This window comes from Rhinolophus sinicus, linkage group LG02 (assembly GCF_036562045.2).
Source record: "Rhinolophus sinicus isolate RSC01 linkage group LG02, ASM3656204v1, whole genome shotgun sequence".
In the NCBI taxonomy this organism is placed as follows: domain Eukaryota; kingdom Metazoa; phylum Chordata; class Mammalia; order Chiroptera; family Rhinolophidae; genus Rhinolophus; species Rhinolophus sinicus.
Genome location: NC_133752.1, coordinates 149,084,498 through 149,107,782, shown reverse-complemented (window position 1 = coordinate 149,107,782; position 23,285 = coordinate 149,084,498). Strand labels below are relative to the sequence as shown.

At 41.3% G+C, this 23,285-nt stretch overlaps 1 protein-coding gene across 2 annotated transcripts in view; it reads right to left on the bottom strand.

The window, feature by feature from the left end:
• Positions 1-2,614: 2,614 nt before the first annotated feature.
• BIN2 (bridging integrator 2) overlaps positions 2,615-23,285 on the bottom strand; it is a 30,440-nt gene continuing 9,769 nt past the window's right edge. The window contains exons 3-13 of one of the 2 annotated variants that reach the window (XM_019724544.2): positions 19,725-19,779; positions 19,326-19,420; positions 18,668-18,763; positions 17,264-17,371; positions 16,864-16,949; positions 15,669-15,744; positions 14,705-14,787; positions 7,018-7,768; positions 5,500-5,580; positions 3,882-3,956; positions 2,615-3,095 (exon numbers count right to left, since the gene is read on the bottom strand). In XM_019724544.2, coding sequence (XP_019580103.2) covers positions 3,066-3,095; positions 3,882-3,956; positions 5,500-5,580; positions 7,018-7,768; positions 14,705-14,787; positions 15,669-15,744; positions 16,864-16,949; positions 17,264-17,371; positions 18,668-18,763; positions 19,326-19,420; positions 19,725-19,779 — 1,536 coding nt within the window. In that variant the 3' untranslated portion in view covers positions 2,615-3,065. The remainder of the gene's footprint in view (positions 3,096-3,881; positions 3,957-5,499; positions 5,581-7,017; positions 7,769-14,704; positions 14,788-15,668; positions 15,745-16,863; positions 16,950-17,263; positions 17,372-18,667; positions 18,764-19,325; positions 19,421-19,724; positions 19,780-23,285) is intronic. The other variant, XM_074325680.1, reaches the window with a different exon arrangement.

Genomic DNA, 23,285 nt, shown 5'->3' with positions numbered 1-23,285 from the left:
TTCAAATCCTAAGGGTTTAATTCCATAGGGCGACAGTTGTTCGCATTTATTGACAAGTTGACCATGGATTCCAGGAAAGGTTGAGATTTTTCTTGTATCTGGGTTGGTCTCCCATAGCATATTCCATCATGTATTGAAAACTGTTAGAACCACAGACTCTCAGAGGCTGTGTAACTTTCACAATTTAATGGTTACTAATCTCTCACAAGCATCTTTTTTTTTCCACTTTAAAATGTAAGCTTAAAAGGTTTGTTGGTACATGACTTTATCCCTGTAGGCACATACCATTCATTTTAAAAGTGTAAACATGCAGGAAAATAGGATCCAATATGCACATGCTCAGCACCAGTTTAGCATAAAATAGCAATTATTTTAAGCAGTGTGTGTACTCTGCTTTTTGGTTTATCCTAGACATCCTGGATGTTTCTAGTGTACTCTGGGTTTCTTATCTAGTCTGTTAATATTGTCCTTCAAATTCCTGGCAGGCAGGTACTGGGTGATGTTCTCACAATTAATCCTACAGATAGCTGATGAAGAAACCACGTGGCGGTGACCTACCTGTGTTCTCCAAGGATTAAATGCTAAACCTCAGAAACTGAAGCAGCCATGCATTTGTCAGCAGACCTCCAGGGGCCTCAGGACAGGGGATAAGAGATACTCATCTCCGCTCAATTTTACTGGCTTGATTTAGCCCCTTCTGGTGCTGCTGCCAAGATGGCAGTCTTAGAAGTCCTAGCCTTTCTTCTGGACAACTTTACTATTTTGTATATTGGGGCAAATAATTTGGTTCCTTGCTGGGACTGCCTACCCTAGATAAGCAAATGGAAGTGTCAATCTCACAATTTAGTAAAATTTTCCACTTCAATTGTGCCTCTGCTGTAGCAGTTACCTTGGGTACTTGTCTTCCCCACTGTTCCGTAAGCCCTGGAAGCCCTCTCTGGCACACTCCCCAAAGAGGATCAGTTTCCTAGGAGATGAGGGTCAGTGAAAGTGGCAGAGAAAAGGCTTGAACTAGGTTTTGCCAGATGACTTGGCGGGGCATTCCAAGCAGATCATGGAGGGCCTTGGAAAGCTAGGGGCCTATATTCCCAGTATTTCCCTCTCCCTTCCAATACCCTTGGAGTATCATTCTCAGCAGTGATTCCAAGGGACTGGGATGCCTTCCTGAAGAGGTATTAACATACAGGCAGTAGGCCTTTTAGAGGTGGGCATGCGACCGCCTCTCCATTACAGCAGTAGAGAGCCTCTGAAGGTTTTTAAATAAAAGATTAACAGGATTAGATCTTAGAAAAATGACTTCTAAATAAAAACATGTATTTCTAGTTCCCTAATGGACATATCTACTGGAAAAGTCCTGCAAGTTCTCAGACTCCTTGAGTCTAATATTTGTAATAGGATACCCAATAAACTGCACATAAAGTGTATACTTTGTTGACACATGTATACACCCATGAAACTAGCACCACAACCGAAATTAAGAACACTTCTATCACCTCAAGTTTCCTTGTACTTCTACCCTCTTACTACCACCCCCACCACTGGTCTTCCTGTCATTGTAGACACTAACATCCCTCCCCCCAAACTGGGCCAGGTTCTTTCTCCAGGGAATCGGGATCTGGAAAGGACATGATGGCAGAAGGTGGCTCAAGTTGAGTCTTTCAATGACAGCTGCCTAGAGGGACAAGCCACACATTCCTGCTACAGACACCTGCAGCCTGGTTGTTCTTTCAGCTCTGTTCTTTCAGTTCAGAGCTGCCTAATATCCTTGGAACATATCCTTTATTGCTTAATTTGTTGCTTGCAACCAGAGAACCTACATACAATGCACTTCCTCCTATAGTCACCATTTCTGGGAATGGCACCATCAAATTCTAGTCTCTCAAGCCTAACCAGGATAGTTCCTTAAAACTTGGGTCTTCATCATGTGTCCTCTTATAACCCATTGTTAAATCCTGCCCATTGTCTCCCTGCTCAGTATTCTCTCTATATAAAGTTCTTAACTATTTTTCCTCATCATTGTTTCTTTAGTACCTAGTACAGTGCGTGGCACAGAACAGGTGCTCAATAAATGCTTGATTAATGACTGAACAAAAAGGTGACGTCGTCCATCCCCCTTAGAAACAAAAGCAAAGATGGATGAACTTTTGCATGAGTACGTGTGTTTATCAGGATAGTAGGACTTCAAATTTAGTTTTTTAATGTTTTCACAGAAGCTAATGATAGGACTTGAATCCAGGACTTCTGATTCCTAATTCCATGCCATTTTCATTATATTATACTTTGTATCCTTTCCCTTCACTTGGAGTTCCATTTCTTCTTCCATCCTGCTCAGATCCTTACTTACACCAAGGACAAGATTATAAACGTTAGATGCAGCTCTAAAATGTAACCCCTTTCCAAGGGTAATTGCTTATTAACCAAAGGTGGGGGGAGGGGATGTAGTATAGCACCTAGATTGAGGCATCATTACAGAGTTACAGCCAGGAGGTAGGGTGAGCTGGAGGTCAGGAATGTGACTAAAGCTTTCTGAACCTGGGATGGACTCAATAACCTTGCCCAAGTGGAGAGCAGTGTGCTGGGCTGGGACAACTGCCTGTGTCAAATAAAGAATCCATACGTAGAATAATACTTTATTAAACAACCTGAAAATATGTTCTTTTGGCTTTAAGTCTTGTAAAATGAGTGGTAAATCAAAGATTTGTTTTCTAGTCTCTGAGGATGTGTGGTTATATGTGTCTGTGTTTATAGTTGCTTTTGCTTTTTATAGTCATGTTAGCCCTACTTTAATTAATATGTAAAGTCTTATTATTCTAACAATGCTACAACCTGAATTAAATATTCCCTGAGTCGAACAATCTGTTCCTCCAAGCCTGTCCCCCTCCCTGCCCTAAGTTTGCTCCTCAGCCTCCATTAATGCTGGGTCTTTAGGGACCACTAGCATCCCTGTTGTTTCAGAGCCTAGAAATGAATGTTGGATGGTACTTAAGTCCCTCTGACCTATGTACCGTCTAGCTGAGGAGTTTCTCTAAGATGTGCCTGTGGGGGGAGGTCTTGGCAGTTCCGCTTCAGAGTTCTGCACTTCGCACTGCAGATGCCTGGAAAGTAAACATGAACGCATTAGATGCTCTCCTGCCCTCCCCACAACTACTCAAGTTGGGTTAAAAACTCAATTTGCTTCTATCAACGTATATTTCTTGCAATGCACTGGCCTCTGTTGAGGGAGGCGATGTGAAACTGGATTTGGGATTATTGTAAAGACTTGTTGCAGAAGGTTCTTTATATCCTTCACCATCTCTTTACGAGCATTCACAGGAGACACTTCTTTTTCATCTTAGTAGCAGGAGGTGTGGTTCTCTCCAGGAATGGCACCATAGATTGGGTGAACTGATCAGAATTTTCTCTTTTGGGTGTTTAGAAAGTCTGGAACCAATTTTGGGATCCGTCCTTAGTAAGTTTATTTTCTGGAATGCATTTTTATACTTGCCTAATTCATGGTTCCATTTTATGGCAGGTTCCCTAATATACTTCTGAGTTATTTTGCTGTATGTGTGTATGTATTTACCTTTTTATATACCGTTTGTATATCCTAACTCCTTTTTGAAATAAGTTCTGATAAAACTAAATAAATACTTAGGAGATAGGGCTATGGTTAGAGGTCAAGAAGTTCAAGGCCAAGTGTTGGGAAATGGGCACCAAAAAAAACACAAAGTCCCCATTTACTGTTGGTTCCTCTGGCTCCCCACATGCTTGATTTTGCCCTAAGGATATTTTTCACTCCTTGTAGCCCATGGTGAAGATTCCAGCCTGTAGCCAAACTTCTGTCCATCCCCAACGCCCAATCCTGCCACCCAACTTGTTCTCTGTGTATCTGGCCTCCTTACCTCTTCTTGAGGCTCGGGTGCTGGGACGTTACTGTCTTCTGGAACCGCAGAGAGGTGAAGCTGGAGGCCTTGGCTCTACAAAAGGAAGAGTTCTGCCAGTGAGAGGTGGCTCAACCTGCCCAGCCTTCAGCTTGTGGGCCTTACACTCACTCTATAAAAGTCACAGACAATGCAAAGGGCCAACACACAATGTTTTGCATTACAGCCTGAAGATGTCGGGGAAGGCTATACTGTCATCCTCCTTCACAGATCAAGAAACCAAGATTCAACGGTGAAATGACTTGCTGGGACAGGAAACCAGATCTTTGGACCCCAGAGTTATTTCCATGATCAGATACTGTGTGATTTGTGTGATGTGCATCTGTATGTTTATCTATGTGGGAGTCTGTGAGGGTATAAATATAGGTCTTAAAACCACCACCTACCACTTTTAGACTAACCCTCCTCAAGAATGCACTGCAACTCTCACACTTAGATGATCCTAACCTATGGCAGTGAGGAGAGGCAAGTGGTATAATGATTTCTCTGGGAAAAGTTCTAGGTTCCGCGATGGGAACCCAAAGTGTGGGAAGCCTTGTCTAGGAACTGCTAAGCCAGGGGAAGACCTTGGCACTCTATGCTTTAGGATGAATTTATTTTTTTAATTGAAATTTAATTCACACACTATAAAATTTACCCTTTGAAAGTAGAACCAATTTCTATCAGGGTGTCAGCCATTTGAAACTCTGTGATTTCTCCTTGGAGGAAATTTTCCTTCTTCTTACTCCTTCCTCTGATTCCAGGTCATGAATTACCTCAAAGGTAACACCACCTCCCAGAAAGTTATCATTCTCACTCAGATAATTCAAATGCTAAGCAAGAACAGATTTCCTCACAGTCATCTTTTTATTTACCTATTTTTATATGTGATATGTCCATAATTCTGCTTGAGAGAAAATATGATTTATGAGGCATCTGCAAGGGAAGTAAACATGTCTTGTAGGACACAGGCTTTGGTGACAGTGATAGGCTAGATTCTAAGATGCTCTGATTGTTTAATTCCATAGGAAAAATTTGTCTCCTTAGCCAGTGACCAAAGCAATCCAGAGGAGAGGCTGGGAGTGAGAAAACACTATAAATCTCAAATCTAAGGAGGTGGCCTCAGGGGGAAAAAGGTTGTGTCTTGTACCTCTTTCCCAAGGAGAACAGCGTTACCAGCCTGTTCCTCAAATAGTCAGACAGCGTCTTGGCCCCCATAATCTCCCCTTCAATAAGATTACTCCAAGAACGCAAATTTGCCTTATTATTCGCCAGAGCCAAAGAGAACTTTACTCTATTGCTGTCTTCAGACTAAAATCATGTGTGACAAAGTCAAATTTAGATTCATTTTGGATTTTCCACTGTTGAGTTACTCTTTCCAGTGCAGAAAAGTGAGTACACTTTACCTACTCAAAATCCCACATTTACCCTGTGCTTATTCACTCCCCACAAGCCCTGCACTTCTCTCTAATCAGCATGGCTACCTCAGACTAGACACCAGCCAAGGGAAAGTTTTGTATCTTGCTCTGTTAGGCCCTTCAGTACCTCATGGGACTCATGACTCAGGGCATAATAACGGTGATGACTTAGATTTTAGTACCTCAGGGGAGTCAGCTGAGATAAGCTTATTGTGCTCTTCATCCTCTTCCATCTTCCTCACGTAGCCAGACTCTGAAAAAACCTGTGGATCAAAGTGGACAATGTAGGACAGTCCCATACCTTCACACCCTGGATGCCACCCTGGTACCCTCTGTCCATGTTAACTCCTCTCAGATAGCAGGCGGCCCCCAAGGGAGCATGGTCAACCTTCAGTTAGACATGGCAGAAGTAGGGTGGTGTGAGCTGAGGGGTACCAGCCATCTCATACTCCCAGGTACCCACATGACTCATGCCCTGGCCTCCTTCATTGCTCTAATGTCACCTTCTCCGGCCACTCTGTTTGAAATTGCAATTCAGCCCCCATGCCCTGTTGCCTTCCTCTACTTAATTTCTCTTCCACATCTCTTATCACCACTAATTGTAACTTTACTTAGTTATTCTGTTTCTTGTCTATCTTCCCCTGCCCCCCACTAGTGTAAGATGCAGGAAGGTAGAGAATTTTGTGTTTTGTTCACTGTAATACCCCAGCTTCTAGAAAAGTACCTGGTACATAACAGGGGCTCAGTAAGTAATTGTGGAATGAATGAATGATTCTTGGTGCCATCTAGTCAGATGTGTCACCCTAATCTCTACAATGCACCTGACAGGTGATCATATATCCTTAGCTTTTAACATCAAGGAAGGAGAACTATTTCTCAAGGTGGCCTGTCCCGTTTCGGTTTTTGGAAGCCCTTTGTGTCCCCTTTCTCCTATATTTAAAAAAATGTTTATATACCATTATTTTAACAGAGCTAATTGCTGAAAGTTCCTCTTGTATTGATCTAAAATGTACTTTTAAAAATCTTACACATAGGGCCTAGTTCTCATAGAACAAGTCAAATCTCTCTATGATAGCCTTTCCATGTAATTTGAATAGAATATGACTTGATTTCCAGATCCTTCACAGAACTGGTTGCTCTCTAGGGGTTCCGTGTCTCTATTTTAACACAATTATTTTCTCATTCATATTCTCAATCTTTCAAAAGACCATCTCTTTTGCTTTCCTTCCTCTGTGAGTTCCTTATTCTAGCTCTCTCTCATCATAGGAGATATACCTTGGAAATTTGCTAATGCCCTTGTGCTTGGGGTCTATTTACCATAGTTACAAGTATGACAAACTGAAGCAAGACCCTCCTCCCCTCCCCCTATTAAAAAAGGTAAAGCTCAGGATGCCAGTTGTACATGCTTTATATTGGAACTCCCAGAACTTGACGCAAAAAAAAAAGAGAAGAAATTAGTAGGAATCTACTCATAATGATATTAGAGATAAGCCTTTTTCAGAAGTCAATTACCCTGAGCATAGGTCACTAAATTAGTTGCTATGAAGATGTGAATCTCCAGAACCAAAAAGATGACAAGGAGTATCCTTGAGACTATTATATAATGACACAAAAGCTGATCAACTGTTACCTGACTATAGTAAAGATGATCTACGTGAAGGTTTAAAGGAGAACAAAGACTCAATCAGATGCACTCTCACCTCAGGGACCATTGAGGCAGGGGAAGTACAAAGTTCTTCTGGGTTCACACTGTCGGTGTTTTCTTCTTCTCGGGACTCAGAAGTTCTTACTGGCTTCTCTGGTGGCTGTACCTCAAAAAAGACCTCCGAGGAGGCCCTAGGACTTGGAGTCCCAGCTCCCAAGGAGGCGCTGGAGCTGGTGGGTGAACCCTGGTCAGAGGCTGCAGGACTGCAGGCTGTGTTCCCTGAGGAGGTCCTATGGCTGGGAGTGGCTCTGGGTGGAGGAGGCCTATTAGGAGGTGCTGAGGTCCTCTGGAGAGAGGCTCTCTTCTTTAGCTGTTCAGACCCTTCACTTAAGGTTCGGGTTCGGAGGACTACTTCTGGGAGAGATGAAGGCTGCTCTGAAGGGATCAGAGCTCCGTCTACTGATGGAGCCGGGGAGCCGGGGGCAGCTTCCTCCTGGGACTCGCCACCCTCAACGGTGGGAGAGGGCTGGGCCTGGGTGGGGCCATTGCAGGCTGGCAGAGGCTCTTCCTCTTCGGAGGAGCTGGCTTCAGCTTCTTCCTCCTCCATTTCCTTGTCTTTGAAGAGCTCTTCTTTCATTTCAGATTTGTCTTCTCCCTGGGCTGGATCAGATGTCAGCTCTTCTTCACTTACTGAGATGGAATCCCTCGCACTCTTCAAGGGAGGTACAGAGGGACTAGTAGGTGAGGTAAGAGGGCTGGAGACTGAAGATGTTTGAACTGGGGAAGAGATGACTAAGGAGCGTCTGCTGTGGCCAAAAAAAAGGAAGGGTATTCAGATTTACGAGAGCCAAAACCTGCAAGTTTTATTGGGTATTTTAAACACCCCAAAATAATGATGCCTGCATGGAATAATAAAACAGAATAAAGCAATTTAAAATGATTCTGTATAATTTGCAATAATGCTTACGTTATAAAGTGTAGTGAAAAAAGGCTATAAAATTTTATCCACATCACAATCTCAATTATGTAAAAACACACAAAGAAAAAGAGTGGAAAGTGACAGCAAGATACTAACAAAATATTTTCTCTGGGGAAAAAGATTCATGGGTGATATAGAGTTGATCCTCATGGATTCTGTATTTGCAAATTCACCTATTCCCTAAATTTACTTGTAACCCAAAATCAATACTTGCGAAGCTTTCATGGCCATTCATGGACATGTACAAGTTGTGAAAAATCAGCGTCTGACAGCACTTTCCCAGCTGAGGTCTGACAAGGAAATCCTCTGCCCTCTTGGGTCAGCTCTCATACTTAAATATATCCTTTTGCCATGTTTTTTACATTGTTGTGCTTTTTGGTTGGTGATTTTGCTGTTTCAAATGGCCTCCAAAGGCTAAAGTACTGTCTAAAGACTGTGATGTGCTTTACAGAGAAAATATGTTACATAAGCTCTTTTCAGGCTTGAGTTATAGCACTGTTGACTGTGAGTTCAGTATTCATGAATTAACAATATACTGAGGGTGCCAAAAACATGTATACAAGTGGACACTTTGATCAGTGTTGCTCAAGCAGTAGTTCACCGTAATCAGAAGTGTCTGGACGCTGATGGTAACCACTTTGAGCACCTCTTGTAATTGCAGAAGTCAAACGTGACTTGTATTCATCTTTTGTTATCGGTATATATTGACTATTACAATTTTAATACAGTTTTCCTTTCTTAAAACGTGTAATGATTTTTTTTGGCACCCTCTGTATATATTAAATAAGGTGTCTTGAAACAGAAACACACAAAAGACAAGATTATGTACTGATTGGCTGATGAAAATGTTGGGATCAGGGCTTCACAGAAACCTAACCCTGTATTTCCCCTAGGAACAATGGTTCAGTACTCACTAATATATACTTTATAGAACACAACTACCATGAATAACAAAAATTGACTATAACATTTATGGAGTATGCTGGATACTGCGCTGAGTACCCCTACAGCCAACATCAGCTTGAATCCTACTCATCTCCTTAAGTGCCTCCTAGGTACTCATGGTCCACCAACTGATTAAGCAACCCACAAATATTTACTTGACAGGTACCAACTATGTGTTGTGTCCTGGGCACAAGAATGGGAGATAGGGATAGGAAGAAAAAGACAGAAACTTAGTTCCTGCCCTATGAGAGTTTCTTATGTGACTTAAGCTGAATGATATAAGGTTCTTTCTAGCACTAGCATTCTAGGGGTTGGTAGGTTTAGAAGGCCCAGGACATATCAAGAAAACACCAGATTTCCCTACAAGGTTCTGGGACATCTTGGAGTTAGTAACGGTAAGTTTCAGATGAATGGACATTAGAGAGAATTCTGGTTTTTAATACTGCAAAGAGGAGAAACAGAGTTTTTGGAACAAAAGGGAATTCACAAAGGAAATCTACATAGGCCCCTCAGTGATTCTTTTTAATAGTCTGTAACTAATTGCTAAATGAGTAGTATAAGCAACAGATGTGAGCCCTATTCTTCCTTCAAGTTCCAAGCTCAGGCTCTCCATCTCCTTAAAGCCTTCCTTGATCATCCACACATTGGCAATTAGTTACCTTTCTGGATTTCCTACTGGTCTCATTAGGCTCTTTGGTCTCATTAGGCAATTTGTATGTGCAAGTTTATATCGTTGTCTCCTTAGGCACATTTTCTGTCCTTCCAACTTTTTGTAAATCACTTCAGGAAAAGGACAAATTTCCCTATGTCTTTGAATCCCTAACTCTTGGTTTAAAACCTTACTTATAGGAGGAACTTAATCAAATTTCTTAAACAAAGGCTTCAGAATAAGAAAGTGATCACATTCTGAGGGACCAGTGAATTGCTTACACTTACTAGCATAAAGAATGTATGAAAGCAATAGGTACCACAAAAAAAAGAAAAACAAAAAAAGACAGGAAAAAAATGAAAAATCAAATCATAACAGACTGAGAAAGGATTTTGTAATGCATATTATTAAAGGATCAATATCCAGAATATACAAAAACCAAAACAAAACAAAAACAAAAACCTCATATAAATAAATTTTTTAAAAAAGGGTAAACAGATTTTCCCATCAAGATGGCGGAGTAGGTAAATGCTGTGCTTGCCTCCTCTAACAACTGCATCAAAATTACAACAAGTGGTACCTCGGTTTTTGAATGTCTCTGTTGACAAACATTTTGGTTTATGAATGCTGTACATTTTATGGATCTATGGTATCATTAGATGGTAAAACTCATACTAAATTTGCAGTTTTAGGGGTTGATTTTAAAGGTCTGGAATGGATTAATCCATTTTGCATTACTTTCTATGGGGAAACCATGCCTTGGTTTTCAAACGTTTCAGAACTCGAACATTCTTCCGGAATGGATTACGTTAGAAAACTGAGGTACCACTGTAAACTATAGTCAGAACAACCATCATTGAGAATCGCCTGAAGTCTAGTTGATCACAAGTCCTACAACTGAGAACACACATGACCTCGAGACTGGTAGGAGAGGCGGAGATGTGGAATGGGCTGGTCCCACACTCTTATGTGGCGGTTAAAAATTGGGAGGGATATCTCAGCTGTGGAGGTAACCCCAGAGGAGCGAGAGGTCCCAGCCCCACACCAGGCTCTCCAGCCCATGGTTCCAGTGCTGGTAATAAAAGTCCCCACAACTTCTTCTGCCTGTGAAAAAACAGTGAGTGGAGTGCTGCTGGAGGCCTTGGTGCTCCTCTTAAAGGGCTCACACACAGGCTTACTCACTGGCAGACTCACTTGCTCTGAGTTCCAGTGTTGGGGCAACAGCTCAAAAGGCACCAGGGACGTACAGGGAGGAACTGAGTTGTCTGGCTTCAGATCAAGGACTGGAGGGGCAGCTTTTACCCAGACAGAAGTGCTGGCAGAAGTCATTATTTCTTTGTTGAGCCCTCCACACTCCCCATGTGCAAACACAGGGAGCTACCATGTCTGAGTCTCCATAAACCTGGCTAACATTGTTTGTGCTGGTGATTTCCTGAGACCCCACCCCACCCAACTTGTGGATCCACCGAAGCTGCTTTTCCATACAAATGGCCTGTCTTGGCTCATGCTGTGGACTTTCCTAAAAGTCTCTCAAAGGTTCACAAAACCCAAACAAGCAGCATCTGGTCTCGGTGTGTTTTGTATCTCTTGCTGAGCAGCCCCAAGCCTGGCACTAGCAGTAGCCAGCTTCAGTTTGCAGCTTGGCTTATCCCAGGCACCTCCAAGTCCAGCATTGGTGGCTGCCATCTTGGATTGCTTTGTGGCTCATGCCAGGTGGCCCCAGGCAGGACACAGGCTGTGGATGAACTTGGCCTGTGGTGGGGCCCCTTCCAGAAGGCACCGGGACTGGCACACCTGGTGGTTGGCTTCAGACCCAGCTGGAGCATCATCTGGCTGCCTGAAAGGGTGACACACCCAAAGGGAAGACGGGCAGGTACCAAATCCCTGCTAAATAAAATTCTGCTCCATAGGATCAGCCCCTGCATAACAACTCCTCCACTGTAGTCTCAGCCAGTCCTAACAACCAATCAGCCAAAGGGTCAATCCCTTCCACTGAAGTACAAACAGCAACCAAGGCTCAACTACAACAGGAAGGCATACACAACCCACACAAAGGACACAACTGGAGTACCTGGCTCAGGTGACCAGGGAGACTGTGCCACTGGGCCCCACAAGACACCCATTACACAAGGTCACTCTTTAAGACCAGGAGACATAGCAGCCTTACCTAATACATAGAAACAAACACAGGGAAGCTGCCAAAATGAAGAGACAAAAAAATGTGTGTTAAATGAAAGACTAGAACAAAGTTCCAGGAAAAGAACTAAACAAAATGGAGACAAGCAAAATGGAGACAAGAAACAGATTATAAGAATGCTCAATGAACTGAGGGGCAGAGTAGACGAACTCAGTGAGAACTTTAACAAAGAGATAGGAAACATAAAAATGGAGATAGTAAGCATAAAAAAGAAACAGTCAGAAATGAAGAATACAATAACTAAAATGAAGAATACATTAGAGTGAATTACCAGTAGATTAGATGAAGCAAAGTATCAAATCAGCGATTTAGAAGGTAGCAGAAAACACCCAATCAGAAGAGCAAAAAGAAAACAAAATCCAAAGAAAATGAGGATAGTTTAAGGGGCCTCTGGGACAACATCAAGTGTACCACCATTCACATCATTGGGGTACTAGAAGGAGAAGAGGGAGAGCAAGGAATTGAAAACCTATTTGAGGAAATGATGACAGAAAACTTCCTTAACTTGGCAAAGGAGATAGACAAAGAAGCTTAGGAAGTGCACAGTCCCAAACAAGATGAACCCAAAGAGGCCCACACCAAGACACATCATAATTAAAATGCCAAAGCTTAAAGACAAAGAGAGAATCTTAAAAGCAGCAAGAGAAAAGCAGTTAGTTACCTACAAGGGAGCTCCTATAAGACTGATTTCTCAACAGAAGCATTGCAGACCAGAAGGGATTGTCACAAAATATTCAAAGTGATGAAAAGCAAGGACCTACAACCAAGATTACTCTACCCAGCAAAGTTATCATTTAGAATTGAAAGATAGATAAAGAGCTTCCCAGAGAAGAAAAAGCTAAAGGAGTTCATCAGTACCAAACCAGTATCACAAGAAATATTAGAGGGACTTCTTTAAGAAGAAGAAGAAGAAAGATAAAAAATATGAATAATAAAATGGCAATAACTATGTATCTATCAACAATTACTTTAAATGTAAATGAATTAAATGCTCCAATCAAAAGATAGAGTGGCTGAATGGGTAAGAAAACAAGACCCTTACATATGCTGTCTATAAGAGACACATTTCGGATTGAAAAACACATACAGACTGAAAAGAAAGGGATGGAAAAAGCTATTTCATGAAAATGGAAACAACAACAAAAAGCTGGGTAGCAATACTTATACCAGAGAAAGTAGACTTTAAGACAAAGGCTATAACAAGAGACAAAGAAGGACCCAGTAATTCCACTTCTGGGTATCTATCTGAAGAAACCCAAAACACTAATTCGAAAAGACATATGCATCCATATGTTCGTTGCAGCATTATTTACAATAGCCAAGATATGGAGGCAACCTGGGTGTCCATCAATGGATGAATGGATAAAGAAGAGGTGATACATATATACAATGGAATATTACTCAGTCATAAAACAGAATGAAATCTTGCCATCTGCAACAACATGGATGGACCTAGAGGGTATTGTGCTGAGTGGAGTAATGAGACAGAGAAAGACAAATACCATATGATTTCACTTATATGTGGAATCTAGAGAACAAAATAAACAAACAAAACAGAAACAAACTCATAGATACAGAGAACATTTTGATGGTTGCCAGCTGGGGGGTGTTGGGAGGATGGGTGAAAAAAGCGAAGAGATTAAGAAATACAAATTGACAGTTACAAAATAGTCATGGAGATGTAAATTACAGCATAAGGAATACAGTCAATAATACTGTAATAACTACATATGGCGTCAGGTGGGTACTAGATTTATTGGGGTGATCACTTTGTAAGTTATATAAATGTCTAATCACTATGTGGAACACCTGAAACTAATATATTAATACTATTGCATGTCAACTGTAATTGAAAAATAAAACAATTATTAAAAAAAGGTAAACAATGCAAATGAAAAATGTGAAAAAAGAATAAACAGGAGTCACAGAACAGGAATCTTAAATGGCTAATAACAAGATAAGATGTTCAAGCTCACTAGCAATTGTAGAGATGTGAGTTAAAACTGCAAAAAATTCCATTTCATACCCATTAGCTTGGAAAAATTAAGAAGTCTGACAGTGTCACATGTAGCAAGAATATGGAGCAATGGGGGCTTTAATCGCTGTTGGTGGGTTATAAATTGGAACAATCACTTTGAAGAATAAATTGGCCATGGCAATATCTAGTAAGGCTGACGATGCCCAACTGCACAGACTCTGTGACTCAGCAATGCCACTCCCAGTACACACCTTAAAGAAGCTCTTGGTAATTGTCACACACACACACACACACACACACACACACACACACACACAAATGTAAAATGTGTTCACTGCAACATTATTTGTAATAGCAAAAGCTGGAAAACAATCCAAATGTCCACCAGCAGGAAGCCAGATAAATAAAATGTGAACTAGCCATACAATATCATCCATAACAGTATGGTAAGGAAAGATCAGAGCTAGTAACACAGAGTTAACAAGGATAAATAAATCTCACAAACAATACTAAGAGAACAAAAGCAGTTGCAAAAGAAAACATACAGTATAATTCTATTTTTATAAAGTTTAAAAACATGCAAAACAATATTTTCTGTGTGTGCATGTATGTGTATAATAAAAGTAAAAAGACATGCATGGGAGTAATAAATACTGAATTTAAGATAGTGATTACCTTTGTGGGGCAGGGGGTGGGCAGGAAGAGAAAGTGAGTGGGTAAGGGACACCGGCAGCTTCAATTATATATATAATAGTTGCTTTCTTAAATTTGGTGGCAGGTATATGGCTATTTGTTGTACTATTCTTTATACCTTTAGTTATAGCTGAAATATTTCATAAAAAGATAAAGAATTTACATAGAGACATCGTATAAACAACAAACAATATCATGTATACAAACACAAAGGAAAGGCCAGGATTTGGGACTCGAGACGAGAGTTGAACACATTCACACACAGGACAAGTGAAGCAGGAAAGTCTCAGAAGTTGCTCACCTTGATAGTCCCTTCACCACAAAGACCTTGTTGGAATGTTGCTTCTCCAGTTTGCTCATCACCTCGTAGAGATTGTGGTTCAGCTAGAGCCAGCAAGAGAGAAATGAGTACTAGACACATGGCACCTGAGGCTGGCACGTCCCTTCCCTCCTCTTTCAGACAGCTCCCCAAAATAAAACCTCCCCACCCTTAACTATAAAATTCTTCCTCATCTCTTTTGCACTAGTGTCCAGGGTCCTGTCCCACCACCCCTTCTTCTTTGACTTCCTTCTTAAGTTCTGTCTCTTCCATCAGACTGGCAGCTTTCTTAAGCCTGGGTCTGTGACGTTTGATGTTTGGTTTGAGGTTCTAGCTTCTCTCAGGTGGTCCAGAGAATGAAAACTCATTGTAATATTAACTAGGCAAATCATAATTTAGCCAGAGCAACGGTGGAGAGGAACATGCGTGGATGTGGGTGTGAATATAATTAATAGTGTGACTATAAATAACAGCAAAGAGTCTTGGAATCCCAGGACTAGAAAGGACCCCAGGAGGTCATGTTCTGTGACTGCTTGTCACTCAACAGGATTGGCTCTATTCAAGACCAACTACCTGAGAAACTGACTTGTGCTTAAACACTGCCCTGTCTGCTCCCTAGCAATGAAAGACAGAGATTTCACAGTTTGGATCCCCATTTCAGCTGTTCCTTCCAAAGGCCTAACCTCCTTTATTGAGCTGAAGCTCAAGTTTGGATGCTATTATGTTCAGTTGTTAACGGAGATGAAAAGGGCCCTCTGACACATGTGCTTTAATACAGTCAACACAATCAACCAAGTGCTATTATTTCATTAAGAGAAAAAGGCAAAAATCTGTGGTGCTGATAAGGATATTTAATGAGATTATGTACGAGTAAGTTAGTACTACCTACATACATATTGACTAGAAAAACGCACCTAGGTATCTTAATTGACCATCTGTTTCTTACCTTGCTCATCTCCCTGTAGAAGACGTCCCTGAGGTTGGAAATGTTTTGGAAGATGGTCACATAACAGCCAATTCGACTATCAGGAGGCAAAACAACAAACATACAGGTCAGGGTTGGTAAAGGAAGTGTTTGCTTGAAATACAAGGTAGCAGCATAAGCCAAAGCCAGCTACCATCAAGGCTCCTCGGAGAAAAGCACCCCACATCCCAGGACTCAGGATGGTGTGGGATGTGGACTGCTCAGAGCCAGGCCAGGCGCACACTTGACCCTCAGGAGAAGGAAGGCCGAAGAGACACTACCAGTCCAGGCTGACACCCAAGTGTAACAAATCTCTAGTTGTGTGACGTTGTCTGATTCAGGCTCGTTAGGTATTGAAGGAGACACAAAAGTGTTTTGAAGAATTTTTAAAGTGCTATATAAATACAAGGACATATAATTATAATTATGATAATAAGCAATTGTTCTTTTTCGTTATGCAATATTGTACTTCTATGAAGCTGTATGTACATCAATGGAATTCTATTGGAAATGAATTGGGGAAGTTTACATGTAAAGACCCTATAAAATTTCAATTCTATTTAAATTAGGAGTCACATAATTAATGTTTTAGAATACAGGTTAGTCATTAAAAAGGCTCCATCGTATGGAGACTAATATTAAGTGATAATGTGGAATACTCTGATTACAACTGCATTCAAGCATATTTTGTACAGTGAGAAGAACATAGGACACAAACAGAATTTCTGCTCAGATTCTTCTTCCAATGTAGAAAATTTACATCGAAACACTTTTACCTACTGTGAAGCAAAGACATCTTCATTAATGGAAATAATCATCCCATGGTTTATTTATGTAAATCTGTGTAAATCTGGATGGTCACCCATGAAGCTCGTTTAAAACAACACGCCCTCGTGCATGAAACCAGATACTCTTAGTCTGCATGATGACAGCACTTTACTTGCCAAGATCTGACTTGATCCAAGTGCCTTGTCTTTACACCCGGAAAAGCTGGCAGGGCAAGGATGTTATCTCTGTACTGCAGATGAAGAAACCAAGGTCTAGCGAGATAAGGTAGCTTGCCTCGCATCACATAGCAAGTTAGTAGCAGGGCGGAGGCTACATCCCGCTCTTGGACTAGGGCTCTTTCTTCATGAGGTGACTCGAGTCCAGCACGTTCCTGAATCTCAGTCCTTACCTGTTATAAAGAACAGGCAGCTCCTCTAGCAGTTCCTGGTTCAGCTCTTCAAACACAGCCTGGGCTTTGTTGAACTCTTCCTCTGCCTAGGTGGCAAAAGAGACAGGACAATTCTCCTCAACCTTGAATCCCAGGCTAGAAGCTGCTTCTTTTATCCTCTGCATTGTTTCTGGGACTAGGCTTACTTGGAACCATGCTTCTTCCCCAGACCCATGCCCTTCCCAGCCTCAAGTCTCTGGCTGTCCTTAAAGTATCAGTGTCAAAGGAGAGAGAATTTCCTCGAGGATATTGGATGTTGAATTAATCATTTCCTAAAGCCAGCGTGGCCCAGCCACCTGCCACCATCACGGGGAGAGAGGGCAGGAAGGTTTTACTAGGCTTGTTTTTTTTTTTTTTTTACCTTGGCAGTCTTGGCCTCATCTTTCTTCTTGGCATTCTGTACCGCCTCCAGGTGGTGTCGGGCACTGTCATAGTCCACGAGTTTCCGACCCCGCTTGGAGATTCTTTCCTAACCCAGAGTCAGGAGAGAAGGCCTTGATGCTCTTCCGCGGTCAGGATGGAGGTAACAGGGTACCAAACAGAGAGGCAACAGTCCTAGGTCCTATTATCACATTTCACGTTCTAAGAGGGTTTTATACCCAACGGATCTCCCTCACTATCTGGAAAGAGTGGGGAATTCTCAGGAGGAGATAGAGTAAGGGCAATCCTACAGAGCACATGGCAGCCTGAATTAGATATTAATATTTCCTATGAACCCACTATGCACTGGTTCAGCCTCCAGGAAAATGGTCTTGAGAATCCTATGAAATTGAAAGGCAGGAGTTTGGGGTCTTACTCCCAGCGTTGCCATTTGTTAGCCTCGTGACCTAGGTCGAGGCCCATCTGTTTTGGAGCCTCAGTAGCCTTATCTGCCCTAGAGTGTTATTTTAAAGATCAAATGCTAATATAAGTACTCTGAAAACTGTAAAGCACACTAAAAATATGAACACTGAAAGAAAATTGACTCAATCTGAACTACAAATTATGCCAGGGAGATGTAAACAATGTTATTGACCTCTGACTCATTCTCTCAATCACAGAATTTGAAAGGATCTTAGCGATTATCTGGTCTAACTTCCTATGCGATACATGAAGCTTCTCTACAATAACCAAGATAAGAAGTAATTTGACTTCTGTTTGAACAGAGAATAGACAAGTCACCGTCTCATAGTATATTTCATCTCATTTCATTTTTGGAAAGCTTTAACTATTAGAGATTTAAGGCTCCCTTGCATTTCTTCCTATTAATCTAAAATCAGTGCCTGATATACTAGGTGTTCAATAAATATATATATATAACTATAACAATAAATATAACTATAAGAATGAGATAAGATAAGAAGAAGAATAAATGAATTCTCATTCTGCTTCCTAGAACAATTTAGAACAGGCTCAATTCCTCTTCCACCTAACAGACTTTCAAGTTTTTGAAGGTAACTCTTATGACTCCTCTAAGTTCCTCCTCCACAAAAACCATCTTCTAGTCCCATCAGCTGTTTCTCACAACTAAAAGGGATGCTCTGATTTGGATCTAACTTAAAACCAGCCCAAATCTAGTTCACTGAAATCTAAGTCTAAACATAACCTTCACACTACCTCTAACCCTCTACTCTAACCTCTTGTCTAGCCCTCCACTTTAATCCTTCTTCTTCCCAACTTCAATCCTAACCATAAGCTCTACCTCAACTTACCATGTTTAACTCAATATGGTCTTTAACTTATGTGAGCTACTCATAACCCCGCCTTGATTCTGTACATCGAGTACCTTAATCTCGCCAAACTGGGCTACATAGTTTTCCATGGTCCTCAAAGCCTGGTCAGCTAGTTTCTCTTCATAGTCTTCCCAAAGGAGATCATTATTCTGTGGGATAGAGGCAGAGCGGAGTGGTGAGGGCTCCACTTCTCAACAACAACTGCATACCAGGGAAACACTCAAATTCTTCCTGCAACAGATGTCCTTTTTGGAGCACTGTATACAGAATACCATGTTGGATTTTGGCAAAGAGTCAGATGAAGAAACAGCCTTTGCCCAAAGAACTGCCGATAAGAGACTGAACATACATTCAGGGGTTAAGAACAGGAACAGATGGTCAGAGTCTTGGACTCTCATGCTTGAAGGGTAGGGAAGTTTGGGAGTAAATAATTACATGAAAATAACCAATTAGGTTTCATGTAGGTAAAACTTCCATAAGGTTTTAAAGAGGGGAAGAGGGTCTAAAACAGAGGAGCCCACCGATTAGGGCAAACTTGTTTTCACCTTCATAGTTGCAGTTTTTCCCTTCCACCCATGACGTGGCTATACAAATGAGCAATGTGAGTTGGTTCCCTTGTTTTCCTATTTGCTTGGATGAAGAAATTAAGATGAGGATGAAATGAGGGCAGGAGTGAGTTGTGAAGGGTTGTAAAGCCCAGGACACTCTTACCCCTACAATGGCCTTTAGCTCCTCATGCCCATCCCACTCGCTGCTGTAGATCTCCTGCAGGGTTTCTGACACTTTCTTTGAACTTTCATGCATCACTGGAAAGAGAGATCTCAGTCTTACCATTAAGGTTCTTAAAAAGTACTTTGGTATAAATATGGGTGACAGGCACATCAGTGGATCCAATTGAGAGGGACAAACTCAGAAGGTTTGGGTTGTCACTGAGGGAAGCTGGTTGGGGCTGGGATCGGAAATGTTACTTTTCCCAGGCCCACAAAGTTCCAGGAGTCAGGGGCAGGCAAGTGATAAAAAGCCTAAGTATGGTGTTTCTTTTTCCATCCCCCAGACCTCTTCACTAGCTGCATAAGCGCCCTCTGGATTCTTCTGTGTTAGAATACCCACCTTTGACTGCACTAAGGAAGTTCTTCAGGTCCTTGTATAGCTTGAGGCCTTCTGTCTGAAAGGGAGAAATGCCTTTGGTGACTAAAGAGATCATTTGGAAAGATGTTCCAGACGTCCAAGTATAAAAGTAGCTTATAAGCAGAATTTCTTCAAACATTTGCAAATGTTGCAATTAGCCTTTACTCTCCTTACCAAGAAGTTGCCTCTTTTTGGGCAATTTTTAAGTTGGGAGATTGCTCCCATTGCACTGGCATGTCTTCTTTCCTGTGTTTGTTCCCCCTTCCAGTGAATAAGAGCCTATACCCATGTTCGTCTGTTGAAATTTAAGTGTCCTATGTGACCCTCTGGCTTACGCCATCCTCTCTGGGTAAACTGTTACCATCTTCTGCAGACACCAGACTCTCTTCCTTCTCTGCACCATCACAGGTCATTTCTCTCTTCTCCAATATTCTTCTCTGCATCGCCCCACTTTACCCTTCCCTTCCATCAGTCACCTGCTTTACACTTCTCTTCCAAGGAGCCTCATCACGGACTCTCCTGTTCCAACTGCAATGTTCTCATCTATGGTTCTATCTACCCATCTGATTCTACCTATGCTCCTGTCGCTGAATTCACGTTTTTTTATGCTAGGACTCCCAAGCACAGATTGGGAGTCCTGCTAAAAAAGAAGAGAGGAGAGTAAAAGAGAGTAAGGAGAGTAAAGGTATTTAGATTTGGAAGTTCAAATCTCAACTCTACAGATGAACCACTTTTGTTATACCGTATTTTGCTGCGTATAATGCGCTCCTGTGAATAACATGCACCCACGTTTTTGGCCCAAACTTTCAGGGAAAAAATCTTTTCTTTTAATTTTTAATTCAAAATTTTATTTGTTTACATTTAGGTACTTGTTTTTTGTATTATAAAGGAATTTTAGCATCAATTTTTTAACATATTATGGTACAAGAAATTTTATGTAACAAATAATTACAAAACACAAGAACAGATACAAGGTATAAGAAATTTTATGTACTGGTAACAAATTTACAATTTTACCCATCCTAGAAGGCCAAGAACTCTTCATCGTTGCAAATTCGTTGTACGTTCCACAAAACTGATTATCATATTCCAGGGTATTATTTTGCATACGGATTTCTAGAATTACATTTTTAACTCATAAGCATAAATAAAAGAGTTAAAAACATTTACATAGATAAGGAGTTAATACTACCCATATATAATGCACATCCTTACTTTTCCCTCACAAATTTGGGCCAAAAAATGTGCATTATACACAGCAAAACACGGTAACTCTGATTTAGCCTCTGCTTCTTGAATGCCTCCAGCAACCAGAAACTCATGACCTCTTGCTGAGACTGCACTTCATGTGTAAATAGCTCTGACTCTTAGAAACTTCTGCACACTAGTCTTAGACTGGCCGTCTGCATTCAGAGTAGATCTCATTTCTTTTGCACATGTGTTTGAATACTTCTTTCACATGTCCTGTACCAAGTTTTCTCTTTCACAGGCTTCCTCAGGGTGTTGTTTAAAGCCCCTTCCCATTCTGGTCTCTTTCCTCTGTGTGGACCCCAGCTTCTAGGAGTTGGGTGAGAAGGAAGTTTGAGGCCAGACCACTGCCATTTTGGAGCCTGATTTCAGGAGTGTGGGACTGGCGTGAAAGTACAGCCCACTTCCAGGGTATTCCACAGGGCCAGGCCTATGGTCGGAATAGTGACACTCACACCAGTTCAGGTGATGGAGGATTTGAGCTAAGATGCATTAGGAAGAACACTATAAAATACTTGTGAACTTGTTCCCTTGTTTTATTTGCTTGTGTTCATTACTATAGCAGCTATCGAGCACACCAAAAGTATTAAAAAATTTATAGCAGAAAAACTGAAAATCCAGTAAATTCTACCTAAAAACTTTTTTGTTATCTGTGGAAATCTTTAAGGGAAAGATCATTATTGTTTAACTTTAGCAGCAAAAAAGCTAGGTCTACTCAGTCAAGTAAAGAAAACTGGACTAATTTCATTTATCTTCTTGCCTCCAGAGCGCACTTCTAAACCAGTTCAAACTCTTGACCAGACTTCAGGTTAAAAGTTCTTCTCAAGGAACTGAATGCCAGGGCTCAAGGGACATGAAGACAAGGACAGTCTTGAGGGAATCTAATGTCAGAGAGGGGAAAGAACTGGGCTTGTATAGTGTGTCATAGAAAATGAGGATCAAGAGAGCATCAGAGAAACCACCAAGGAAGGGTCAGACGCTACAGAGAGGTTAGAATGCAGGAAGAACTGGTAAAAGTCACTGGGTTTGGTAACTGGAGGTCACTGGTGACTGTGAGAAAGTGCATGATGGAGAAAAATTAAGTCGATTTAAAAAATTCAGAAATACCCAGCATTACCAAGTAGGATGTTTCACTTCCTCCGTGCTTTTTCATTCACAGCAAAAAACTTTAAATATTCTAAGACGTTAAATGTACATAATATGTTTTAAACATGGCTATAGTAGATCGGTATAAGTTTAAAAGTTTTGAAAACGTGATAACCAAGGTTTTAAAGAGCTTTAGGGATTATAAAAGTTAATAAGGATTTCAGTTTCTTTTTTGAAAGAAAACAACATGGACTCAACATTTTTTTTTAGAGGAGCAAAGATTTTTATTAAAGCGAAAGTACAGCTCTCTTACGAGAGGGGTTACCCAAATGGGATGCCTCCTCCGGACTCAACTTTTTACTTCACCATGAAGGTTTGGTCTCAAAAATACCTATTTGAGGAACAAAAGCTATTAACTATCTTGCATAATTTCTACAAATAAAATTCTTAATTTTTTACCCCATTAGATATTATTATGGCCTGAAAAATCAGATCAATAATCAAGGCTACCATGTATGATCGTGCAGGCTGTACGTACACTGTTCCAAACTAGGGGGTACTATTTATACCATAGTCCACAAAGTGTGAATGCCTTCTGCCCTCCACTGCACCTCACAAAAGCCCAAATACATTTCTGTGTTTTAGAATCAGGCCTCCTGGTCAAAGTTCTTCCTTTATGCTCTTGCTCTTTCCTTTGAGGAGATAAAGTGTGTATGTGTGTGTATTTGTGTGTGTGTGTGTGTGTGTGTGTGTGTGTGTGGTGATAGTGGGGGATGGGATGGCACTGGGTGTCATTTTATTTCTCTGACTTGTGTGTCCTCCCTGAAATGTCTGCAGGCTGAATAATCCCAGCACATTTCTTCTTTGTGACAGATGTGACTCTCACAGTCTGAGGTTCCCACTTGTCTGGGAGTTAAAAATTTGTCTCTACCACCAACTAGCAAGTTATTCCACTTCTCTGGCTTTCGTTTCCTCATCTATAAATGCTGGGTAAGGCCATTTCTAGCTCTAAATCTTTTTAGCGTTGCTGCTCTGACTCCTTGGCAAACTCCTGGCAGCACTATAAAGCGTCTGGCTTAGCGCTTCCCATCCCTTATACAAACAGTCCCAGCCCTCAGTTAATGAGCCACGCACTTGAGAAGCTTGTCCTAAGCACTCAGGTGGGCAGACACTATGTCCCAAGAACTGGGGTACTGAGGATGGAGAAGA